Genomic DNA, 22382 nt, shown 5'->3' with positions numbered 1-22382 from the left:
TTTTAAGGTGAAAAAGCTGTTTACAGAATGCAAATGTGAGAATATTGAGGAATGTTATTGATGTGTAAATTGAAGAGGGGAGCCTTTAATCGTTGTCTGTCAGCAGGATGAACTTCAGAGCTCAACAGTGATAAGAGAAGATGAGTAATGCTATAACTATCATCTAAAATTAGGGAATGGGCTTAAGTCTACTCGTCTATGAGGTCACCACAAGGAAATCACTTAAAATATAACTACTGCAGTGACCTCAGTATGCTGAAATGATGCAAAAAGGGTTCATTCAGATTACTTGTATTTTATCTTAATGTTTCTCTGTTCCCTCAAACTTTAGAAAGGACAAATTGTGAAAGATTTTAGAGGTTTATCTTTCTTAAAGTGAGCTCCATTAAACTATCTCGTTAGAATTATACGACCCTCTGCAATTTGATGCAGCCCACCCACCACTACATCAACGTGCCCTGAACTTGACGTCACACAAAAATGACAGTGGCTATAACTTTTTAATTTATGTACTTCCTTACTTCCTAAGTTTTTCTAAATTATTTTATGATCATCAACATTGGATTCAAAATTTGCCATTCAAAAGAAAGAAATTAACTTTTTATGCATGTTTGTAGTACTTCTTTTAAGTAAGTAACCCTATAAGTATGAATCCTTTTAGATAGAAAATAAAGAGAAAATACATGAAAAATACTCCCTACAATTAAGCAGATTAAAAACAACAGCAAAACAAATATCTAATTTTACCTGATGACTTGTCCACGCAATTAATTTCCCTTTTAGTCCTTGCTTTATCCAACACGACAATGTATTACGCTCAAGTACACTATGTAGCCAATGTGTGGCGCCTCGACCGTTTTTTAAGGGCTAAAGGTCGTAAATGTCTTCAGCCTGTCTTCTTGGTCGTCAGCTTATACAAGTCCAGACGTAGTCTCCGTCGTGTATTAGCTACACGGAAAGCAAGTCTCCCTCCTTGCTATTTTTACATTCTATGCGAGTAGATTGTGAGCACCAGCTCTAAATTTAGTGAGCGGGACGCAATGCCAAACACGAAGATCCCGGCCTGCTGTTTGCGACCCGGACAAGAAATATTCATCAATGAAAATTTAAAATAAAATAGAGGGATGAGATTCCAGATATTGGTTCACCCTTGAATTATTTTTCTAAAAATATCAAGTAACGATAATGCCAATCATTGATATAGATCTCATTATTGCCCAGAAAGGCCTGTTGTTTCTGTTTATTTTTCTCATTTCATCTCATTTTCTGAACCCCTTTATCATAATTATGGTCTTGGGGGGTGCTTGAGCCTTATAAGATGTCAGATGTACTTTTCATATGAAGGAAGCAATGGGACATTTGACCTATTTGCTGTTTATATATGCTTTGTTATCCACCTTAAATTGGTGTTTAGACCAAAGAGTTGCCTAAGCGACAGCGCCACCTTGAGAAATCTTGGGGAGGTGATGGGAGGCTGACGTAGTAGAGGACCACAGTATTTTGCCTCAAACGGCCACCCGTAGCCGTGGCAATGGCTACTGTACCGCTGTGCTGTAGTAAAAATGGTGACAGATCTCCGGTTCATTTCAGGTGGTGGATCTCCGTGTTGGTCTTGTGGACCACCTCCTCGCTGCCGGTGGCCTGGGCGCTGGTAGAGGGTCTGTACTGTGGAACCGAGGTCTGCTATGACGTTCTCGGGGTCACGCGAGAGTCATCCAAGGCGGAGGTTGCCCGGGCGTATAGGCAGCTTGCACGCCGCTACCACCCGGACCGCTTCAGGCCTGGAGAACCGGGCTCGGAGGGAGAGACTCTGGAGACCATTCACCAGAAGTTCTTGCTTGTTGCCACTGCCTACGAGACGCTGAAGGTAGATTCTGTTTAGATTCTCATTTTCTTTGGAAATCAAGTGGAATTGGGGTTTGAAATATGTTTTAAAATACATTTTGTCCTATACTCATCATCCTGTACATGAAACCATATGCTGTATTTAGTCTTTTCATTGATTACATAAAGATATCTTTGTCATGTGATATGCATGCATTAATGAATGGTTTAATATTACTTTTCATATATTTTTAAGATGCATGTGTTTGGCATTTTTACATTTATTGCAACAATATACTATGATACAGATATGCATATGTGAAAGTTCTCCTTTTAATATGCATTCATAACAAAATCTAAAATGTGTGCAGGATGAGGAGACCCGGAGAGACTATGACTACATGCTGGACCACCCCGAGGAGTACTACCAGCACTACTACACCTACTACCGCAGACAGCTCACCCCTAAAGTGGATGTCAGGATAGTCATCCTTGTCACCATATGTGCCATTTCCATTTTCCAGGTACAGTTTTGTTCCAATGATGCGGCGGGCCAGATTTGGCCCCCGGGCCACCACTTTGACACATGTGCACTAGACGATAAAACATGGCATCCATCTCTCCCATCACCAGTATTACAGTTGGCACAGCAGCTACAACGAAGCCATCAACTGCCTGGCAAATGTCCCTAAATTCCGCATTCAGGCAACCCTCATAGCCAAGGAGCAAGGCCTCCTGAACCGTACTAAGGAGAAGGGAAAGAACCGACGCTCCAAAGAAGAGATAAAGGAGCAGGAGGAGGAAGTAATACGTGACATCATCAAAACAAAGATCGACATCAAAGGTGGCTATCAGAAACCCAACCTGTCGGATATCTTGCTGTGTCAAATACTACTCTTCCCCTATTACTCGATAAACTATGTAGTCTGGTATGTCTCCTGGGTTTATCATTTTACAATCTGCAGAGAAGAGTATGGCGACAAGGAGAGGCTTTACATTATCAGGTCTGTTGTTTATGCTCATTTTAGTTTCATGACTTGAAAGATGAAATCTGTAACCTTATTTTTATGCCTGTCTATTTCATTTTAATAGGAGATACATGAAAATATCTCAGTCTCAATTTGATAGTCTGGATGAAATTACCAGGCAGTCCTTTTTAGAAAAACAGCTCTGGATTAAAGACAACTATGAGGTTAGTAACAAAAATGGCTAAGAATTAACAGAAAGTTACATTTGTTGTGCATTCTTCTACATTATTTATTCCAGCTGTACAAAGTAGAGCAAGAAGAGGAGATGAAGGCCAAAATGGCAACTGACCCTAAAATGAAACGGTACAGACGCTGGAGAAAAAACGAAGGGCCCGGACGGCTGACCTTCATCGACGACTGAGTGGCGGGCGCTCATGCTTCAAAACCAACATACACGCAAGTGACATGTCTGAACATGTAGAAGTGATATTTTTCTAAGAAGTATTTTCATAGAAACACACAGAGGACAACAAAGTGGAATAAACTCTCGGATGCAGAGGAAATGTTTACATTTTCTTCCATGACAATTTAGGGGTTTGGATCAAATGGTTCATTTGTCAAAAATATGTTTTACTTTTTTATATCATAGATCCACCCTTTGTAAACATAGCATCAGAAAAAAAATATTTTTCTCAGGTCTGATGCTTTCGTTAAAAACATCAATGGAATCAAATTGGTTCTTTACTGCAGCATTTTTCCATTATTTGCACACAATAACTAATATTAACTTAACTTAAACCAAATGATCAGTGAAAAACATAATTTATAAAATTAAAGGCTTCTTTCTCTGGAATAGGAGAAAATAATTCCCTTTTATTTTCCTTATATACCATTAAAACCAGACTAGAAAGAACACAACAGCATTTTTCAAAATTATAATGTAACATGTTTAATACAAAAAAAAAAAAAAACAATACAAGGCAGGATGATATAAAAAGCCATCTCATTACAACAACAACAATCATTTCAAAATATGGACATATTTGCCGAGTGATTTGTGTCATCACATAAGTCACCAACTAAAACAGTGCATGTTGAGATGATCAGACTTTTCTGGATTGAAAAAAAAAATTATATATACAGAAATTTCAATTATAATTGCTGTCATCTATCCACTTTGATGAATATCTACATCACAGGACGTAAAAGAACCAAAGGCTTATATACGCTTCACATCTGTACATGCGTTTTTAACCAAGACCTCTTATTGGCTTACAAGTCTTGTTTCCATGGCGTTGTATTCTTCAGACTCCATGTTGACATGTTAAAAAAAATGAACTTTTTTTTTTTTCAGACATACACCAAATTGTATACAGAATGTTAGTTTGGCTACATTTGTAGTAGTTACAGAAGAAAACGATGATTCAGTCAGCCTTTCAAGACTTTCAGCAGTGCGTTTTATGGGGAAAAATATCAGTTATGACTAAAAAAAAAATGCAAAAAAAAAACATTCCCTGGTGGATCTTTGTGTCACGTACATACAATAATACAACCAACTAACTATTGCAGCCATTTTGTGGAGCTCACCAACACACACCACACACACCAACATCAAAAAAACTCCCATTTTTGCAATTGAAAAGAAAGAAACTGAGTTGTGTTGTGAAATTTGGTTTCAATGACTAAATGTCATACCGTTTACACTGACAAGTTCTATTATGTTTTTTTATTTATTCAACAGAACTCCTAAACAAAACAAAATATCCCATTGAATATTGGTTGTCTTTTCTTAATCCCATTCTTGCAGTTTAAGGTGCAAGAAAATAGTTTCTCTTGAAATTTCAACACCAAAAGAATGCATCGTTTTCTTGAAACAAGTTTCACTGGAGGAAGCGCAAATATGATAATCATAGTATAATAAGTGTGCGTTGATCACAAACTATACTACACAAAAGACAACTTTTTTGTTTTTGTTTCTGTTAAAACTCGGTAGTTACACAAACGCATACGCAAAGGCTTAAGTGAAATTATAAACACTTTCTGCAACACTTGGGGAAAAAAAATCCACATGAAGAAGCAGTTTGGCAATAGAAAATCAGGAAAAAAATTCCCATTGTTTTTTCACAACACAGTTTTCACCTGCAGACATCTTTAGGGTTCTTTTTTTGTTTTCTTTTTAAACGTAATACAATGTCTCTTGCTTCATTCTGTACAAAACCCTGCTTGTGTTGTTTTTAGTTTTGATATCATCGGAGTCATCATTAACTCAAATGAGTTTCCGTCCCCTTAGTCAGGGGCATGTGACTAACTAACTACTAAACAGGCCCACTTTAGGACCACTTCTGATGGTAATAAAATTCTATAACAAACACAAAAACAAGGGAAAATCAATCTATTCCTAAAATAATCACCATTCTTTTTAATTTTGGTCAAACCAAATATGAGCTGAAAAGAATTACTTTATCATTACCTGTCACAAATTGTACATTTGTATTTTTTTTCTCCATTTTTGAGTTTAAACAGCTTGATTTGATAACAGATCATTCTCAAGAAAGTATAAAAAAAAAATACAAATGCGTGTTTTGAAGAACATTGTTTCAGGTATCCCATACCACAGTCAATTTATTTTTTATGGCCTTAAAATAAAAAAAAAATCACATGTACACAGTACTAGAGGTGATGTGTCAAAATGTGTGTTTTTGTGTTGTATGTCATTGTGTTAATTTCCTTTCTATCAATTGAATTGAATGTTATATCAAGTTGCTACATTGCTACCTGCCTAGCCATGGATATCTAAATTCCAGCATTTTATTTTAGTTTTCTCATGTATAAACTACTGTATGTACGTCGACATAGCCTAGAACATGTTCTACCGTCCTTCCAACTTTATGCCTTTAAACGCTCCCTTGGGGTTGTAGTCATTAAGGGTCCGCAGAGGGTGTCATGAATTGAGCTGTCAGATGTAACCTTTCTGTTTCTGTCCTAGGGCGAGAAGGTGAAGATGTCTGCAAAGTCTTAGGAAGTTTTGACCAGGTCGTAGACATAAATGAGGTGGTCATCGTCAAACTTGATGAAATATACAGAAGGCTTGGCCTCCACCTGGTGGATGACCATGCCTGTTCGTTTGCCTCCGTCCTCTTTGGCGTATTCCACCTGTTTGCCCACCAGACTGTCCACCACCTCACCTGGTTCTCTCTCAGTTGGGACGCTGTCATCTACAGTGTGAAGGAATGAGATGCAGTTAAAAAAAATGGGCAAAAAAACATCAAGATAAGCTCGTCAAGGTATGTTTTTTTGTCCACTATCATAAAAACAAAAGCCTATGTGTTATAGTCATTCTAAATGTGTTTGACCAATATTTCTGTTAGGTATGTGAGCATAATTTAGCAAAAAAACTGTAAAATAACACTCTCAAACTGTACTTACTAGAGTCAGGCATAATTCGCAGGTCGCCTTCTTTAAAGTCATCCAGCAACTGATACATGTAGAGAACTGGATCTTTCTCATAGGTAATATAAAACCAGGTGGTCATAATAGGAGCCCGGGCCAGAACCATTCCTCGCCATTCCTCCTTTGGACCTTCTTCTGTTTCAAACATGTGTTCTACTGCTTTGCCTATCATGGTATCTGCTAGATTCACATCAGTCAGGCGGGATTTAGCTGCATGAATTGGAAAAGAAAAACAAAGGCATGAGTCGCCCACTTACTTGTAAATGATGCACTGACTAACCAGTAACAAAAGTATGTTTGCGCATCAAGCAATATTACACATTGAAAATTGATCTTTATGGGCATATATTCAATGACTGGAGTGTCCTTTTCTTTGTTATGTCATGAGTGTAGACAATTGATGAAACTTCATCACATAAGTGGTCAGCTCCACCCCCCCACTTACCCAATCGGTCAGGGAGCACCTCCAGTCCTTGAACCCTCTCATCTTTGTGGAGCTCCAGACCGTAAACACAGTCAAAACCATCATATTTGATTAAATAAAGAGATGGATTGACTGGTACCTGTTTGGTTGGAAAAAGAATAAACAGTAATCAATAGTTGCTCTTTGTATACAATATGCAGTTTTTAAAGAAATACTGAGTTCTACCCATGATTTTGTCAGTCAGTACCTGGTCTAGCACGGTCCCTTTCCATACTACATGTCCACTTCCATCTTTCCAGATATGTTGGATCCTGCAGCCGACAATGTTGCGTCGTGGCTGCGACAGAACTTTGGTGGTCGGGCCCAGGTTGCTCTTATGTTTCCTTCAAGATCAAACCAACGTCAACACGACTATTGCTTTGCAGTTTCAAAAGGTAAACAAATTTAGTGACAGCTCACTTGTTGGGATTTTTTTTCTTCATCATATTTGCAGAAACACCTGCATGCCCTATAGTGTGATTACAGGGAAATAGACAAAATAGTTTTCTCTTGTATCTATAAACAGCTTTAAATAGTTTAGAAAAATGGATGTGATTATTACAGACCTGTATCAGCAGTGTCTCTGTGTTCCGGAGTGCTCTTCATTCATCTGGAGGCAGGGAGGCAGCTAGGCTGCCCAACTAACTACACAGTTACAATGCAAAACTCACTGAGGGTACAAAAACAAGAGCAAAATCTCAAAAGAATGCAAGTGGACAAATGCTTAGGATTTAATAGGACATTAAAAATGACAAAAAAAATGTCCTGAAATTGTTAGGAAGGAAACTTACAGGTTTTGGTCATCAGATGTTTAGCAAGGTTCTGGGTTGCCCGGCCTCAGGCTCCTTTTCAGATCCGCATAAATCCAGATCAAACCTGTGTGAGTAAATTTTAAGTTTACAGACAGAAATGGTACAGTCAAACAAAAAGTACCTCCTAAAAATTAGCAAAATAATCAACTTAAAATTCTACATAATTTCATGATAACTTTACTGTTCTTTTTCTTTTTGCAATAACCTGCCTTTAGGCACCAGTACCACCTAGCAACAATATAATAGTGCCGTTTTCAATGCTGATAATATCATAATAATTCATTCTCATAGTCCTTTAGGATGGTGTATAAATTATGAGTCAATTGTAAATATTTGTTGATTCATTTAATCAAATCCAGCCTCCATTATTTTGTAACATGAGCAGTAGGTAGATAATTAAGTGGCAAAAGTGGGGAGGGAAAAGGGCATTCCAATGCTCTGTGGACTTATCATGACTGTAACTTGACACTTGAACCAGGGAGGGAATCCCCCAGTGTGTTGTGTATTTACGAGTTAGGTATTTAAAGTAACTATAGGAAAAAGTGCTTTACATGCACACACTTGACGGAAGACTATGAGCCCTTCTCACGTGTCCCAGGCAACTATTGAGTATTTATCAAATTAATTGGCAAATAATTGTACATTTGGATGTGAAATATGCTAAAAGCCAGCTACCTTGCACAGGCAAACTACATTCTGGAAAAACACGGGAGACATTTTGGAGTATTTGGCTGCAGCTGGTGGTGATTTCTCTCCTGTTTCCAGGGCAACGCACGATTAGTCATCTGTCGTAGTAGCGCAGAGTTGTTCTAGACAAAAACGGTTAATGTCATCCTGCGCAGCATTGAAGGGGGGGATTGGCATTCCAATAGGAAGTGAACCTCGATAATAACTCGCACACTGACACATGATCTACTGAATGGTCGCCACCAAAACCATCTGGACTTCATCAAGTTGTAGGATTGTTTCAATTAATATGTAAAACACATAATACCTTCTTAGTTCTCATTCCAATCCCTACATAAATGATCAAATATCTCTACTTAAGCTGAATAATGATGATATTTAATAGTTGGAGCAAAATATAAACCTTAATGTAGTAATCAGGATGGTGGTTAGTACACACATACTACAGCTCCGCCTAGTGGATGTAGTGAAATGACCCACCAACACTCTTCAGAATGAAAGCATTTAAGGCAATTAGTTATTTCATGTTAGGAGTCATGCAGTATTTTAAGTGAAGTTACAGTTAAAATTAATACAAATCTATTCTGGTGCATGCCATACAAAGAGCCTTTAGGTCACTGAGCATTTGATATGATTATGAAGGACATCAGTGATGATAAAGAGGAAATGTCCAGTAAAACCAGAAGAGCATCACTATAAATGACATTAGTTATGACCATGCAGATCCCCTGCAACATATCAGATAGACAATTACAGTATGACAGTATTCTACATTTAAAAAAAAATACATACTAGATTCCAGCAGTTCCCCATCCATATAGTTAGAAGGTTCATAGTTGTTGTTCTTTTAATATAAAAGTGGTCATGCTATAAGGAATATTAGTGTGAGACTAGACTTGTTCTAATCAATGGCAGACATTGCAGGACCCTTAACAACTTTATTTTCCCAAAACAATCCGATACTAAAGGAACATGCTGGTCTTATGATAAAGTAAAAGTGAAACAGACAAGGTCATATAACAAACACCTTATCAGAAAAACAACAATTGTAATTATTCAGGGTAGGCAATGGGTTAGACTTAACTTTTGCTCCTGTTCAATGGGATATGTTGTCGGTCACTTCAATCCCTTTTTTCCATTGACTTAAATGAATAATTCAGCATACTCTTGTTACTTGATTTCTTTGTTATGACCTTGATAGACTGCTAAGAAACCCATCTAAATGCCTATTTAACCACCAAAACTGTACCCAAACACAACCAATCCAGTAAGACAATGCACCAAATTCCCAAACCATGCAATTATGTTAACAATTCAAAAGAAAACATTAACCAATGCATTATCCAAAAGCACCATACATATAACAATTTCAAACCCAGTATATTGACACTAGCCTTGCAGACTAATTACCTGCAGAATCACCTCCCAGTTGACCTTTGCTTCACATTCCATAGAAAAGAGGCTATTGGCAAAAGATAGCAAACGACATATGAAATCGTTCCATTGAACCAAAACAAAAAAAAAACGCAGTATACAACACAATATACTCAATCCAATCCCTATGCAGAAAAAACACAGCCTTTCATTCTGAAAGTCTCCTCATTTCTTTTGTCTCCACTGCGTATCTCGTCTGATAGGACAAATGCACAGCTCGGAGGCTGGAGAGAAAAAAAATAGAAATATACAGACAAACATCCTCCCTAGTGAGAAACAAGCAAGCAGCTTCTGCAGGGCCAGCGTCAGCCATGTTGCTCGCTTGATTTACTCGATTGTTTAGACGCGTATGCATCGGCCAAGGGGGGATCTAAAGAGGGGGTTTGACGCGGTGGCAGGGCGAAGGAGCGCTACAAAGGAGAGTGCATATATATTGCGGGGAGAAAGAAAGCAGCAGACGGGGTTCTGTCTCATTTGGGGTGCTGGTGCTGCTGCTGCTGCTGTTGACCACGGCCCCTCCCCCGCAAGCCGCCACACCAACCCACTGCGCGAGGACGCCTCTCGCCAAAACGAGCGCACTGTGTTTTTGTTTTGGGCGGTTTAGCTGCAGCTTGACACGCTAGCCTAGCACTAGGTGCGCGTTCGCCTCAGTCTTACCGTGCTTATTTTTCACCGGTGGCTGCGGAAGAGGGCAGCGATGAGGTTTCTCGCCTTCGGCTGACCGTCCGCAGACACCGTTTCGAATTCACGGGAACGCGCAGCTACTGCACGGCCATCACCGCGGAGAGTTAAGAGAACCCCAATGAGGATGAGGGTTTCCTGGTGTGCCTTTCAGAATAAGAGGGATAATGCGTCTTGGGCTATAAAGTGGAGTGATGCAAGGCGAGGAAATACTACTATGTCTCCTGTTTAGTTTTTCTATCTAAATAGGTTTTAGTACAGTTTCCATCATCTATGTTAAGGACATTAAAAGTAATCAGCGTTGGGAATAATGGAAAATCTCCTACACATGAGTGTTTATTGGTCAATCCAGTCAATTTTATGTACAAATTATTTTGTATAAAGACTAACATTATATTTGCACACAATCAGTCAGTTCAATTCAAATACCATTTGTTATTATATATTAAAAGCAAATTTGGAAAGATTAGGTACTTTTTCATATCCCTGAAATGTAACATTTATAAACAATGTATTCTTTTGGCCCCAGCTTTGCCTGTATTTTATTTTTCTTTGCAGACTCTTTTCCTGCCATGCGGTCACGACTTGACAATTTTCCCTATCTCTTCCCACCCTGGCCTAGCTCTGCCAAATAGTGCTACCCTGAAGAAAAGCATTGCGCATAACGCTTTTTTCCCTTGCTTAATTGTGTTCCAGTCTTTCAGTAGACTGTGAAGGAAAAAAGGAAAGTGTTGGCAAGCTGGCAAATACATTCATATGACACCACTGAGTGTTTGGGTGTTAGTTTGATCAATGTACTTTGTGTCTCAATTAGTTATTTTATTGAAATATGTATTGTTTGTTTCATTTGTTCTCTATCAGTTCCAGATTGCCCCGATATTAAGGATTGTTGTGTTTGTCTTTGTTCTAAATGACAAAGATAGCACATTCTATTATTGTACTTAGGATATATTTATATTACAATGAAATACTTGCATTCAACAATAATAACAATAACCCCTTTTTACATTTGTTTTCTTTAGGTCCCTTGTGGTTCTTCTTATGTGCCTGCCTTTCCTGCTTGAGGTCAGTATGGGAACAACATTCCGGCCCCATCCCCCCACCACCACCCCCAAAAATGCAATACATAACTATATAATCATACAATCCAAACACCAAAATGTTTTATTCAGATCACATGTGCAAAAATTATGCCATTAACACTTTTTATAGCAGAAATATCAATGAGAAAAATAGACATATGTTCTGCTCTGGTATAATTTAAATTACAATTCCACAGGAACAGTTCCAATATGTGGATTAACTTCAAATATCAGTGACAGGTACAGAATAGGACTGATATTTTTCATGTTATAATGGCCCAAAATATATGAGGAGTTAGTTAGTGCATTTCTGGAAATGCTCTCATCCATTTTCCCCGAGGATTGATGATGCGATGCGGTCACGTTTTCTGCCATCAGCACTCGTTTTTTTCTCACACACGCACGCCCGCACACATAAACGCACGCGCACGCACGAATATCACACGAGCAGGCACAGCCGCAGCCATTTCCACGTGATCTGATTTAAACCCATCAATACGTCTCCGTCTGTTATAGTCATACCAACCGGAATGCAAGTTTTATTTCAAAATAAAACAAACATATGCCACTAGATGCAAATCAAATTTCAAACAATCACCACCTTTCCTTTTAATTTAAGTATTACTTTTCCCGCAAGCCTTTAAAAATGTTTATGTTTTTGTTTCTAAGAGCATAATCTCGTTTGCGCATCTATACAACGACCACGTTCAGCGTTTGTTAGACGCTTTTGCTCCAAAACAAATCACATCCAAACGGAAGTTTCGTGTTCGCAGTGTCCAACTTGACAGTGTCCGTAAACGCACCATCGACAGGATAGTGAACTGCCAAGCGTTGACTGATCTCATGAAGTAACCGTCCACAGATCCACATCGAGACGTCGTGCAGAGATTATCTCATTAGTACTTCTGTTTATTCATACCTTTGCTCGATCCAGCCTCTTCGGGGGACCCTTTTCGGTGACATCCTGGAAGCCCGCGGAGAACCGCGGATATCAACCCAGCAAGGATGCTTCGTCACCGGTGGCAGGTGTGAAGAGATGACGGGAGAACCAGCGATGGGCTCCGGCCGAGTGGTTCTTGTCAAGAAAATCATCATGAAGGATGGAGTACCGGTGAGTACATCATCTTTCATTTTTATCTTGTTTTCCATCCCCCAGCCAAATAAATTCATTAATTCCCCATAATTTCTCAAATTAATAATATATCTTTTTTTATCTGAGAGGCGTTCAGGAGCCACTATAAATGTTATGATGTAATTTGCTCATCCGTTTTGGTAAACATACATTCCAGGTACATTTTTTTTTAAATAATGAAAAAATGCAATATTAAGATATCTTATATAACATTAATATTTTGTGTGTGTGTTGTAATCGATCAGTAAGCTCAGATCGGAAGGATGGTGATGAGCTCAGGATGGAGCCATTACGTGTTACATAAGAGCATTGCATCCAACACACAGTGTTCAATGGCAGTCTACACTGTCTGCACCGTCTGCACCCTTCGCATGCACCGGCGTCCATTTTAACGTCTCCACTGAACTCAGGCCAATGACTTACCATGATGCATCATCACGTTTATTCCATCACATCTATTATTCTGATGAATGAAGAAACAATGAGGCTGTATTTTATTATTATTATGTATTACCAGATCTTTCTACATCTGACCAGATAGGAAAGATATGTAATTTTGTCAACTACGATGGCGGTATAGAAGACGAGTGGATGATTCCACCTTCCCGTTATGTGGTTTGAATGCTATTTTTTTCCCCCCTGAATATTTAGGCTTGAGTGGTTCGCACATTGGTCTCACAGTTCTGAGATCGTGGGTTTAACTCCACCTTTCTTTTAAAAAAATGGTACCATTTTGTCTATGACACATTATTAGTCATAAGCCGTCACACCTAATATCTCTTCTTTTATTGTGGAAAAACTGGAATACTAGGCCCTGAAAAATGTTGCTCTATTTCCCATCTTTTATCAGGCAAATTGTATCTTATTTTTCTATTTAATAATACTATCATCTTGCAAAGTGTCTTCCACAATCTCATGCTCATGATAAATTTCTTCTGACACCAGAGAGGTTATGCAACTTGTCAGAAACTGGACACAGCTATCCTAAACAATAAACTGCAAAGCCATAATTGAATCAATTCAATATTTGTTTTCTATTGCATTTGTTTATTAGATCCAACAAGGAATTGGCCGGCCCAGTGTGTACCATGCAGTTGTGGTCATCTTCCTGGAGTTCTTTGCTTGGGGTTTGCTGACCACACCCATGCTTACAGTAAGTCACAATGTTGTGTTGGGAAAAAAACATGACTTGAGAGTAGTGTAGAGACTAATAAATACTTTATGGTGACCGTGGCTTATTCAATTAACATTGGTTTCGAGAACAGTGCCTCATTATTTATGAGGTCACAGTAGGATTTTAGCACTACTAATAGTAGTCGTAGTAGTAGTAGTTGAAGTAAGATATTAGAGAGTATTTTTAAGTCACTTTTTTCATTTATAACCTGTATAATAATCTGTTGACTTTTTTGTAGGTGCTGCATGAAACATTTCCACAGCACACCTTCCTAATGAATGGACTCATTCAAGGCGTGAAGGTAAAAATTTGTTTTTTAAAAAATGCTATCCTGTCACTCTAGTGGAAATTATTACTATTTTATTTTCGTTTAACCTTAGCTGCAATACCACTCGTATGCATGGTTTAAAATATTAGCTTTACAACATATAATCAACTACAACATATTAGTTTTCAAACATACAAAAAAAAAAAAAACGTATTGCATTTTTATAATATACCAATATAGGAGTATTATGTACTGTCACTGAATTTTCCTTTTGTTGTCCAGGGTCTTTTATCCTTCATGTCGGCCCCTCTGATTGGTGCATTGTCAGATGTGTGGGGGAGACGCTCATTCCTATTGGTCACTGTCTTCTTCACCTGTGCCCCAATTCCACTCATGAGACTCAGCCCTTGGTAGGTCATAGTCTTTTTGCTTAAAGCCACCAATATGTAATACAAATTCCCAAAGTTTCTTTTAAGAAGTCATTATTATGTGTGGCCAGTTTTACTTGTAAATCTTGCAAATATTTTTTGTGCTTATTTTCTGATTGTTTTCCTCTTCTTCACAGGTGGTACTTTGCCATGATCTCCATGTCAGGAGCATTTTCCGTCACCTTCTCCGTCATATTTGCCTACATTGCAGATGTGACAGATGAAAGAGAGAGGAGTACAGCCTATGGTCTGGTAAGAACTGGATTTTAATTCTTTGTTTTTCTTTTATGACACTAAAATCCTGAGTTTAAACTTACCTGTCATCAATACAATCCAGGTGTCTGCGACATTCGCGGCCAGCCTGGTGACCAGTCCTGCAATTGGGGCGTATTTGTCAGCATGGTATGGAGACAACTTAGTAGTACTGGTGGCTACCCTGATTGCCCTCGTGGATATCTGCTTCATTCTACTTGCTGTACCTGAGTCTCTCCCAGAAAAGATGCGGCTTAACACCTGGGGAGCCCCTATTTCATGGGAACAAGCCGACCCATTCGCCGTAAGTACTGAAAGTCTCCTCTGTGGAAAACTTTCCTTTCCTGTCTTTTCCCGTTTATAATATTATTTTGCTCTACTTTTCAGTCTCTGAGGAAGGTGGGCCAAGACCCCACAGTCTTACTCATATGTATCACAGTGTTCTTGTCATACTTACCGGAGGCTGGACAGTACTCTAGTTTCTTTCTCTACTTGCGACAGGTAATTTTTATCCCTTCTCTAGAATGACTCAATTTTATATATTTATCTGCACTATATTTTCCATTGTTAGATTTGACCAGCTTTTAAAATAATGCTCATTTTTTTTGCCACATTCTTGCAGGTCGTCAATTTCTCCTCGGCAACAATAGCTGTCTTTATTGGAGTTGTGGGAATTCTGTCCATTGTTGCACAGGTAATATAAATACTAGCATCACTCCATCTTGAAATCAGTAAGCAAAATATTAATTGAATTGAATGCTTTTATTGTCATTATAAAAGTATAATGAGTAATAAAGCCTCACCACCAAGTGCACAATACTAACAACAGAGAAAAATAATCAATAAATAATAGGAATAACTAATCAATAATGTATCAGTAATAAATCAATAAGTAGTCAGCAACATAAATAAGTAGTGATTTTTTTTCTACAGTTCTAGTATTGAACCTCATAAACACTTGACATTTTTCCCCTTTTAGACTCTGGTACTGACACTCCTCATGAGGACTCTTGGTAATAAAAACACAGTTCTATTGGGTCTGGGCTTCCAGATTCTTCAACTGGCCTGGTATGGATTAGGATCAGAGCCTTGGTGAGTAAATAGTGACTGCAAGCCTTCCCGGCTGAAATGAATTGCCAGTGAATGATTTAAAAATGCTAATTTTATGATAACATTATGCATGTGTTTACAATAACAGGATGATGTGGGCAGCTGGTGCCGTGGCAGCCATGTCCTCTATAACCTTCCCAGCAGTCTCAGCTCTGGTGTCACAGTCTGCTGACCCTGACAAACAAGGTGAAAAAAGACTTGCTCTCATCAATTGGTCGCTACATCCAAACTAGAATTCGATAACCTCCTTGCTTAAAATTGAGATGACTTATGCCATTTTTTTTCTCCACAGGCGTGGCCCAGGGAATGATAACAGGGATCCGGGGTCTTTGTAATGGTTTGGGTCCAGCTCTTTATGGGTTTGTCTTCTTCCTCTTCAATGTGGAGCTGAACACTATGGACCCCATTCAAGGAGATTTTGACCCTCTACCTCTTCATAGTCCCACTGAAGTAAGTACACATCAATTTAAGAAGTCAGAATTGACAGAATCAGGAAAAATACATATTAATGATCATTTTCTATTTCAGCAATCGCTCATTCCTGGCCCACCTTTCCTTTTGGGGGCGTGCACAGTAGTCGTGGCCTTCATTGTCGCTCTCTTCATCCCAGAGAAAGTCTCCTCGGCCTCGCCGTCTTCTCCGTTGCCTCTTTGTGATAAGCCACGCCCCGTTAGTAAGGAGTCACTGTCCTCGCTAGCCGGCATACACATCAATACACCTCTGCCGGGTAGTGATGAAGAAACTCCTCCCACTGCTAGTGATGAAGATATTGAGCCTCTTTTGCAGGATAGCATTGTTTGATGGACCAAAGCGTGATGGACTGAGATTGGAAATGGCGAGGAAAGATGAGCACAGTTCCATTGCTGCGTGAGGTGAGTAAAAGTTAAGTGTTTGACAGCAAAGTGCTGAAATTCCATTGATGGACTGAACAAAAGAGCCATCAGATGGTTCATAAGAGTGCTCGGCAAAAAAATGTTTTCTACATGTAAAGTTACTTACTGTGTAGAATTTGATGCCATTATCATAAGGAAGGATACCAGCTTTTATTTTGATTACGATGGAGTTTCTTAAAAACTGAAAGACAAAGTCTGTAAGGGTGGGGTTGTTGAGATTTTTTGGGGTTTAAAGTGGAAGAATATTTTAGGGACGTTAATATATTCAGCTGAATTCAAGCTGATTGGAACTGATGTGAAATTTTGTATTCCATGTTGTATCATAAAGAAAAAAACGTCCCTATAATATATTTACAGCTGCTAAAGAATCCGAATTAATATTTGTACATTTCTACTGGTTGAGGGAGAATATATTATAAGCAGCTTTATTACACTAAGAGATGATTCAGCCCCACAGAGTCTCTGACATGTCACAATCATTTAGTATTTTTTAAACCATAAATACATTCATACATTTATCTTCTACTGATCTGTATTGGATAATGAGATCAAGTAGCTAAGAAGTAATTTTTCATGTTTTTTGTATTTTTTTTTACACTACCTCAGATTATACTTAACCTGTTTGTCTGAGTACTTGAATTTGAAGCATGTTATGGTGCTAATTCAACCATAGATGACATATTTTACAACATTTTTTGCCATCTAGACAGTTTTTACATTGCTGATCCACATTAGGGGCACAAGGGTGCCGGAGCCTATCTCAACTGATAGGCAAAGAAGTGCAATCAGCCAATCCCAGAACATAATATGCCTACTAATATGATATATTACCACCACGTCTCCAATGTGTTCCTAAAAAAAACACCAATTTTGGTGTCAATGTGAATGTTTATCCAATTTTTCCCTCACCAGTGTTTTATTACCAACATGTACATAAGAAGAAAAAGAATTTGCTTTGCACAGAAAGCATTGCTTTGTCACTTGGCCAAAGATTTAATTTTCTTTGGCAATTTAAGATGTAAATCAGTACATCTCCTGACTCACAATCTTAAAATTGTTACAATGCAATGTGGGGGAAATGTTTGTACTTACTGAAAGCTTTAGAGAGAAGACTGAGAAAGGAATGTCTACATTTTTTAACTTTAGATAAGTGTTTGCTTTATGATCTTGTACAAGTTTTATTTTTTGTCAAATTTTCAAGCACAATCTTGAAAGATTGATTACAGTCTTTCACTAAAAGGGTTCCTAAATTGACATTAGAATGTTCATAAACTTTCGCCCATATACCTGCATCACTGATATCATATCATGGACAAAGTATGCCATCTAAAAAAAAAAAAAAAGCAACTGTCAATCATATTTTTCTCAAAAACCATTCCATATCACAGATAATAAAATGCACGTGCACAATGTCTTTTGATTGTTACCCACTTTAAGAGTCCTCAAAACTGTAAATAATGTACATGGATTTAAATGTTTACCATTAAATTTACTGTACATGGAATTGACTGTAAATAAAATGTATGTTGTAAATGTTTTCAGACATTTGTTGATCAACAACAACAAATCATTTCTGAAAAGAAAAAATCAAAATAGTGTGTCTTGCAACACAGTGACATCTACTGGGCAACGTACAATATAGGTAACGGACTTGCTTTTGTCATGACGTCCAATCAGAATCTTGCCCGTACATCATGTGATCATATTACCAAGCAGGAAGGGAAACGTGGAGCGTCAACGACAATGGAGGTCTCTCCAATCAGCGTCACCTTGGAAAGATACTGGACAGAGGAGAAAGAAAGGACGCTTATATCATTCTTTGCCCGTAAGTATTAAGGCCGGGATCAGATCGGTAAGATATCTTAAAGTATAATTTTCTTGATGTTTGAGTGCGTTCAAATGATGATGTTGCATTGTGCATCTGGCAACCGTTGCTTGTTTTGACCGATTTGTTTGTGGGAAGAGCAACGCACGCATTACAGCAATGGCGATCAGCAACTTGGTGTGGTTTGGATTAAATTTGGCAGACTAAAATACAATTTTAGAATGTAAAAATTCATTGATCGAGTTTAAATGATCGTCAGACGTTTTAGAAAGTGGAATTTATCTTTTGATCTAATCTAAATGTGCAAAAAAGTGGTGCCAAAATATTAAGTAGACAATTCTTATTAATATTTTCATGGATCGCTCAATATACTCCGTTTTTGTGTGATCCCTTTAAAATACATTGACATTTATTCACTGAACTAATCACTATAGTAATGCATTATTCATTACATCATAGGTGGAAAGTAAAATCACACCAATATGACAGTGCGTGTCTTTCGCAACTTTTCTTTAAAAACTGATGATCGTGTCAATTTGAAATTGATGTGTATTATTTCTTAGAAAACAACTGCCTGTGGAACCATAAATTGGAAAGCTACAAAAATCGACAGCAACGATGGGAAATGCTGGAAAAATTAAGAATTCTTCTATCTGCTCAACCACCACCTGCTCCTCTCACAGGTTTTTTTAAAATTAATTTTCATTAATTCTTTTCAACCAAAACTATGTTAGCCATGCATTTGATGTAATCCAGCCAATCTATTTTCCCTTTCCAGTGGAAGACATCAAGAACAAATTCAAGAACCTTCGTACCACCTTCCAACGGCAGCACAAAGCCGTAAAGGCAAGCAAGGTTGATGGTTCTGATGCATTTGTACCGCAGTGGAAGCACTACCAGCAACTGATGTTCCTGCAAGCTGCAGGCCTGGATGACTGCACTGACACCACCATGCAGACCTCATTAATTGTTTCACAAGAGGAGACCCAACATGTTACAAACGCCCCTGGACTCATCATATCCATTCTTCCCCCGGAATCCTCCAATACAAGTGCTCCTTCGTCGTCATCGTGCATCCTCTCCAACGTAGTGGTTAAAACTTGGACAGAAGAGAAGGAACGTGCACTTATTGATTTCTATGCAGGTAGGGTGAATTATTTCACATCTTCATACAGCCTAAACCAGCATGGGCCCGTTTAACTTAACTTTAAATTAACTGACAACATTGAGTCAAAGCATATTTTTTATTTTTTTGTAGAACACAGCTGTCTGTGGAACAAGAAGTCTAAAAACCACAACAATCGTCTGCTCAGATTGAAACTTCTAAAGATTCTTAGGAGGAGGCTGTCCGACCAATCTGCATCATTCTCTAGTAAGTCACATGCTGCAAAAGATAAGTTCAATACCCACAATTAAAATTGAGTTTCACAATGACAGAACTGCAAAACTTTGCATTTATTGATCAATATTCCTCACCCCTTCAAATCACTATTTAAGTCATTGCATTTTTAATTCATAGTTTTGTTGCTGTCTTGCAGTTGAAGACCTCAAATGCAAGTTCAAGAATCTCCGCACAGTTTTTAACCGTGAATGCAAAATGGTTCAAGTCAGTAGGACTTCTAATAAAATCTACCACTCCAAATGGAAACACTACCAGCAACTGCTCTTCCTCAGCAAGTGGTGCAAAGATGAAGATAACCCAGAAAATCTGAAACTACAAATACCGGAGGAAGAACAAGTGCAGGAACCTGGGAACCAATCAAAGTTATCCACCCTAACCAACTCCTCTTGCGCCACCCAAACTAACATTTTCGCCAATCCCACCACTTCTTCCATCATCAGAAAGACAGAAGCCAATACCGTTGCAAGCTTTCAAATGTGCTCTGTCACTCCGGATTATCTCAAACTGCAAAATTCCCAAACTGCTTCCACATGCCCCAATTCCCAAACCACTTCCCCAATGAATACCAAATCCTATACAAATCCTCCCCCTATAAAAGTTTCTCCGATCAGTCCAGTTCTTCTCGAATGTAGGCCCATTTCTGACACCCGCTGCCAGTGGAACGAAGCCAAAATTCACCAACTCGTATTGTTTTACTCCAGTAAGTACATCATCCTAGAATGTGTGCTATTTGTGTTTTCAAAATGTTTGTTTCTTTCACATCCAGAACACAAGTGTTTGTGGAACCACAAGTCGGAGAGTTACAAGAACAAGTATATGAGACAGAGTCTTTTGGAGACATTGAGCATCTTACTGTCAGACCATGAGCAGCCCCCCTTTACAGGTAACATAACATAGTAACAACAGCATGAATCATTTTTATTACTATCAAATTCCATATGTCGACGTACTAATACAACCTTCCCAGCATACAATTAAAACTATTAAACATTTGCAATCAAGTAATACTAAGAGACATATTCAATATTTTTTTTTTCTTCTAGACATCAAGTTTAACACATCAACCCAACAAATATAACAAATATCTGATTCAAATTTATAGCAAATGTAATACCTTAACCTTGTATACACCTTTTTTCCACAGTGGAAGACATCAAGATCAAATTTAGGAACCTTCGAACCACTTTTCAACGGGAACACAAGTCAGTGAACGCTAACAAAACCTGTGGTTCAGAAAACTTTCATGTACCCAAATGGAAACACTACCAAGAGTTGATGTTCCTCTGCGAATCTTGCGATGAGGAGGAGGAGCAGCCCGACGATGTCCCCTTTGCACCGTCGGCCAACGCCAACCTCCATCCTCTAGATCACCAATCCCCAGTTGCCTTCTTCTCCCAACAATTTCCCAAAGACTCAGTTGCAACCAGCAGTAGTCACTCTTGTAACAAAATGAATACTCTTGAATCTCCACCTTCACCTCCTCCATCCCATCATTCAAACCCCTCATCCGCTTCTTCCACATCTTCTCATCTTGACGGTAGCGTTTTGGGTCAAAAACGGGTAAAGCAACAGCCGCCATCCACCACAATGGAGGTGCTGGATTTAATGAAGACGTTCTATCAAAGTCAGATTATTTCGCCGCATGCCGGTTTTCTCAAGTACGTGGAAGAGTGTCTTAATGAAACTCCTCCGGACAGAGTCAAGAGAATGAAGATGAAGATAATTGAGACAATACACAACATGTCAGAGTAGATTTTAGATTTCAACGTCAATCACATTTGCCTAAAGTGCGACTTACTGTATGATTTCTTCCTAAAGTCTTCCAGGGCAAGATTATCATCGCTTGTGCATGGAAGCACGTTCAAGGTAATACATCATTATTTTCAACTAAGAACTAATTTGCAACAGTTTTATCAACCAAGTCTAACTGTCTACTATAAAACTAATATTTGGAACTGCTATGCAGTATTTGTTAAAGTTTAAACGGGAATATATACCTATTATATTCACCCGAATAAATGGGATTAGAAAGTGTCAATACAGTGTTATGCGTTGTTTATATATAATATTTTACTGTTCTGTTTTCAGCAAGGTGGTTATCTGCACCAATGTAAAATGGAAAAAACCCTGAACCATAAAGATAGAACACACTCAATTAGAATAATAAAATATTTAAAATAATTAACAATTTAAAATCAGTGGCTATCCTTTGATGCAGAATAGGACATTTTTACATTACAGTGTAAGGGGGATGTGCTTTATTTTAGACTGGATGCAGTGACATGTTGTTGACACTAGAGAGGAGCATTACCCCTTCTGTGAGAGCAGCCGGTTTAGGCAACTAGCATTATGTTGAAATGAGGGGAAAAATTGTCATATAATTGCAAAATATCCCAAGGGCCCTATAATAGATTGCACCCTGTGCAGTCACCCATATTGCCCATAGCAAAAACCGGCCCTGCACGTGGAAATTTGAGGACAATATTTCAGAATTTGC

At 38.4% G+C, this 22382-nt stretch overlaps 4 protein-coding genes across 5 annotated transcripts; 3 read left to right on the top strand and 1 right to left on the bottom strand.

Annotated features, from left to right (window-relative positions):
• The first annotated feature begins 1516 nt into the window (after positions 1–1516).
• On the top strand, positions 1517–5462 carry dnajc25 (DnaJ (Hsp40) homolog, subfamily C, member 25). Its single transcript, XM_077737353.1, has 5 exons — positions 1517–1867; positions 2196–2348; positions 2458–2828; positions 2917–3016; positions 3091–5462. The coding sequence occupies exons 1-5, from the start codon at positions 1532–1534 to the stop codon at positions 3211–3213; spliced, it is 1083 nt and encodes a 360-aa protein (XP_077593479.1). The 5' UTR covers positions 1517–1531; the 3' UTR covers positions 3214–5462.
• On the bottom strand, positions 3716–7409 carry LOC144210608 (spindlin-Z-like). Its single transcript, XM_077737354.1, has 6 exons — positions 7272–7409; positions 7126–7174; positions 6914–7049; positions 6688–6805; positions 6219–6452; positions 3716–6007 (listed from the first exon to the last, which is right to left on the bottom strand). Exons 1-6 carry the CDS (start codon positions 7309–7311, stop codon positions 5808–5810), a joined length of 777 nt encoding a protein of 258 aa, XP_077593480.1. The 5' UTR covers positions 7312–7409; the 3' UTR covers positions 3716–5807.
• A 4840-nt stretch (positions 7410–12249) lies between these two features.
• On the top strand, positions 12250–18191 carry LOC144210805 (hippocampus abundant transcript 1 protein-like). Its single transcript, XM_077737702.1, has 12 exons — positions 12250–12512; positions 13588–13686; positions 13946–14008; positions 14258–14385; positions 14541–14655; positions 14741–14959; positions 15043–15156; positions 15278–15349; positions 15635–15747; positions 15854–15951; positions 16058–16215; positions 16294–18191. The coding sequence occupies exons 1-12, from the start codon at positions 12438–12440 to the stop codon at positions 16564–16566; spliced, it is 1527 nt and encodes a 508-aa protein (XP_077593828.1). The 5' UTR covers positions 12250–12437; the 3' UTR covers positions 16567–18191.
• Positions 18192–18381: 190 nt separating this feature from the next.
• LOC144210804 (uncharacterized) lies at positions 18382–21931 on the top strand. Of its 2 annotated transcripts, none has more exons than XM_077737700.1 (7): positions 18382–18483; positions 19047–19166; positions 19262–19627; positions 19742–19855; positions 20022–20585; positions 20652–20768; positions 21030–21929. In XM_077737700.1, exons 1-7 carry the CDS (start codon positions 18402–18404, stop codon positions 21635–21637), a joined length of 1971 nt encoding a protein of 656 aa, XP_077593826.1. In that variant the 5' UTR covers positions 18382–18401; the 3' UTR covers positions 21638–21929. The 2 variants fall into 2 exon arrangements, with proteins under 2 accessions (XP_077593826.1, XP_077593827.1); XM_077737701.1 differs by having other exon boundaries at positions 18387–18510; positions 21030–21931.
• The last annotated feature ends 451 nt before the right edge of the window (positions 21932–22382 follow it).

This window comes from Stigmatopora nigra, chromosome 17 (genome assembly GCF_051989575.1).
Source record: "Stigmatopora nigra isolate UIUO_SnigA chromosome 17, RoL_Snig_1.1, whole genome shotgun sequence".
NCBI classification, from domain to species: domain Eukaryota; kingdom Metazoa; phylum Chordata; class Actinopteri; order Syngnathiformes; family Syngnathidae; genus Stigmatopora; species Stigmatopora nigra.
This window is presented reverse-complemented; position numbering and strand designations above follow the sequence as displayed.

What these genes read in the sequence shown, in the direction of transcription:
- dnajc25 (XM_077737353.1), top strand. Translation starts at nt 1,532, where the DNA reads ATGGCTACTGTACCGCTGTGCTGTAGTAAAAATGGTGACAGATCTCCG. An exon ending in GTGCCATTTCCATTTTCCAG is followed by an intron (nt 2,349 to 2,457) that starts GTACAGTTTTGT and finishes TCCCATCACCAG; the next exon opens with TATTACAGTTGGCACAGCAG. An exon ending in GGATTAAAGACAACTATGAG is followed by an intron (nt 3,017 to 3,090) that starts GTTAGTAACAAA and finishes TATTTATTCCAG; the next exon opens with CTGTACAAAGTAGAGCAAGA.
- LOC144210608 (XM_077737354.1), bottom strand. Translation starts at nt 7,311, where the DNA reads ATGAAGAGCACTCCGGAACACAGAGACACTGCTGATACAG. An exon ending in AAGAAAAAAAATCCCAACAA is followed by an intron (nt 7,050 to 7,125) that starts GTGAGCTGTCAC and finishes TTGATCTTGAAG; the next exon opens with GAAACATAAGAGCAACCTGG. An exon ending in AAGGGACCGTGCTAGACCAG is followed by an intron (nt 6,806 to 6,913) that starts GTACTGACTGAC and finishes CCAACCAAACAG; the next exon opens with GTACCAGTCAATCCATCTCT.
- LOC144210805 (XM_077737702.1), top strand. Translation starts at nt 12,438, where the DNA reads ATGACGGGAGAACCAGCGATGGGCTCCGGCCGAGTGGTTCTTGTCAAG. An exon ending in AACAAGCCGACCCATTCGCC is followed by an intron (nt 14,960 to 15,042) that starts GTAAGTACTGAA and finishes TCTACTTTTCAG; the next exon opens with TCTCTGAGGAAGGTGGGCCA. An exon ending in TGCTGACCCTGACAAACAAG is followed by an intron (nt 15,952 to 16,057) that starts GTGAAAAAAGAC and finishes TTTTCTCCACAG; the next exon opens with GCGTGGCCCAGGGAATGATA.
- LOC144210804 (XM_077737700.1), top strand. Translation starts at nt 18,402, where the DNA reads ATGGAGGTCTCTCCAATCAGCGTCACCTTGGAAAGATACTGGACAGAG. An exon ending in ACCACCTGCTCCTCTCACAG is followed by an intron (nt 19,167 to 19,261) that starts GTTTTTTTAAAA and finishes TTCCCTTTCCAG; the next exon opens with TGGAAGACATCAAGAACAAA. An exon ending in ACTCGTATTGTTTTACTCCA is followed by an intron (nt 20,586 to 20,651) that starts GTAAGTACATCA and finishes TTTCACATCCAG; the next exon opens with AACACAAGTGTTTGTGGAAC.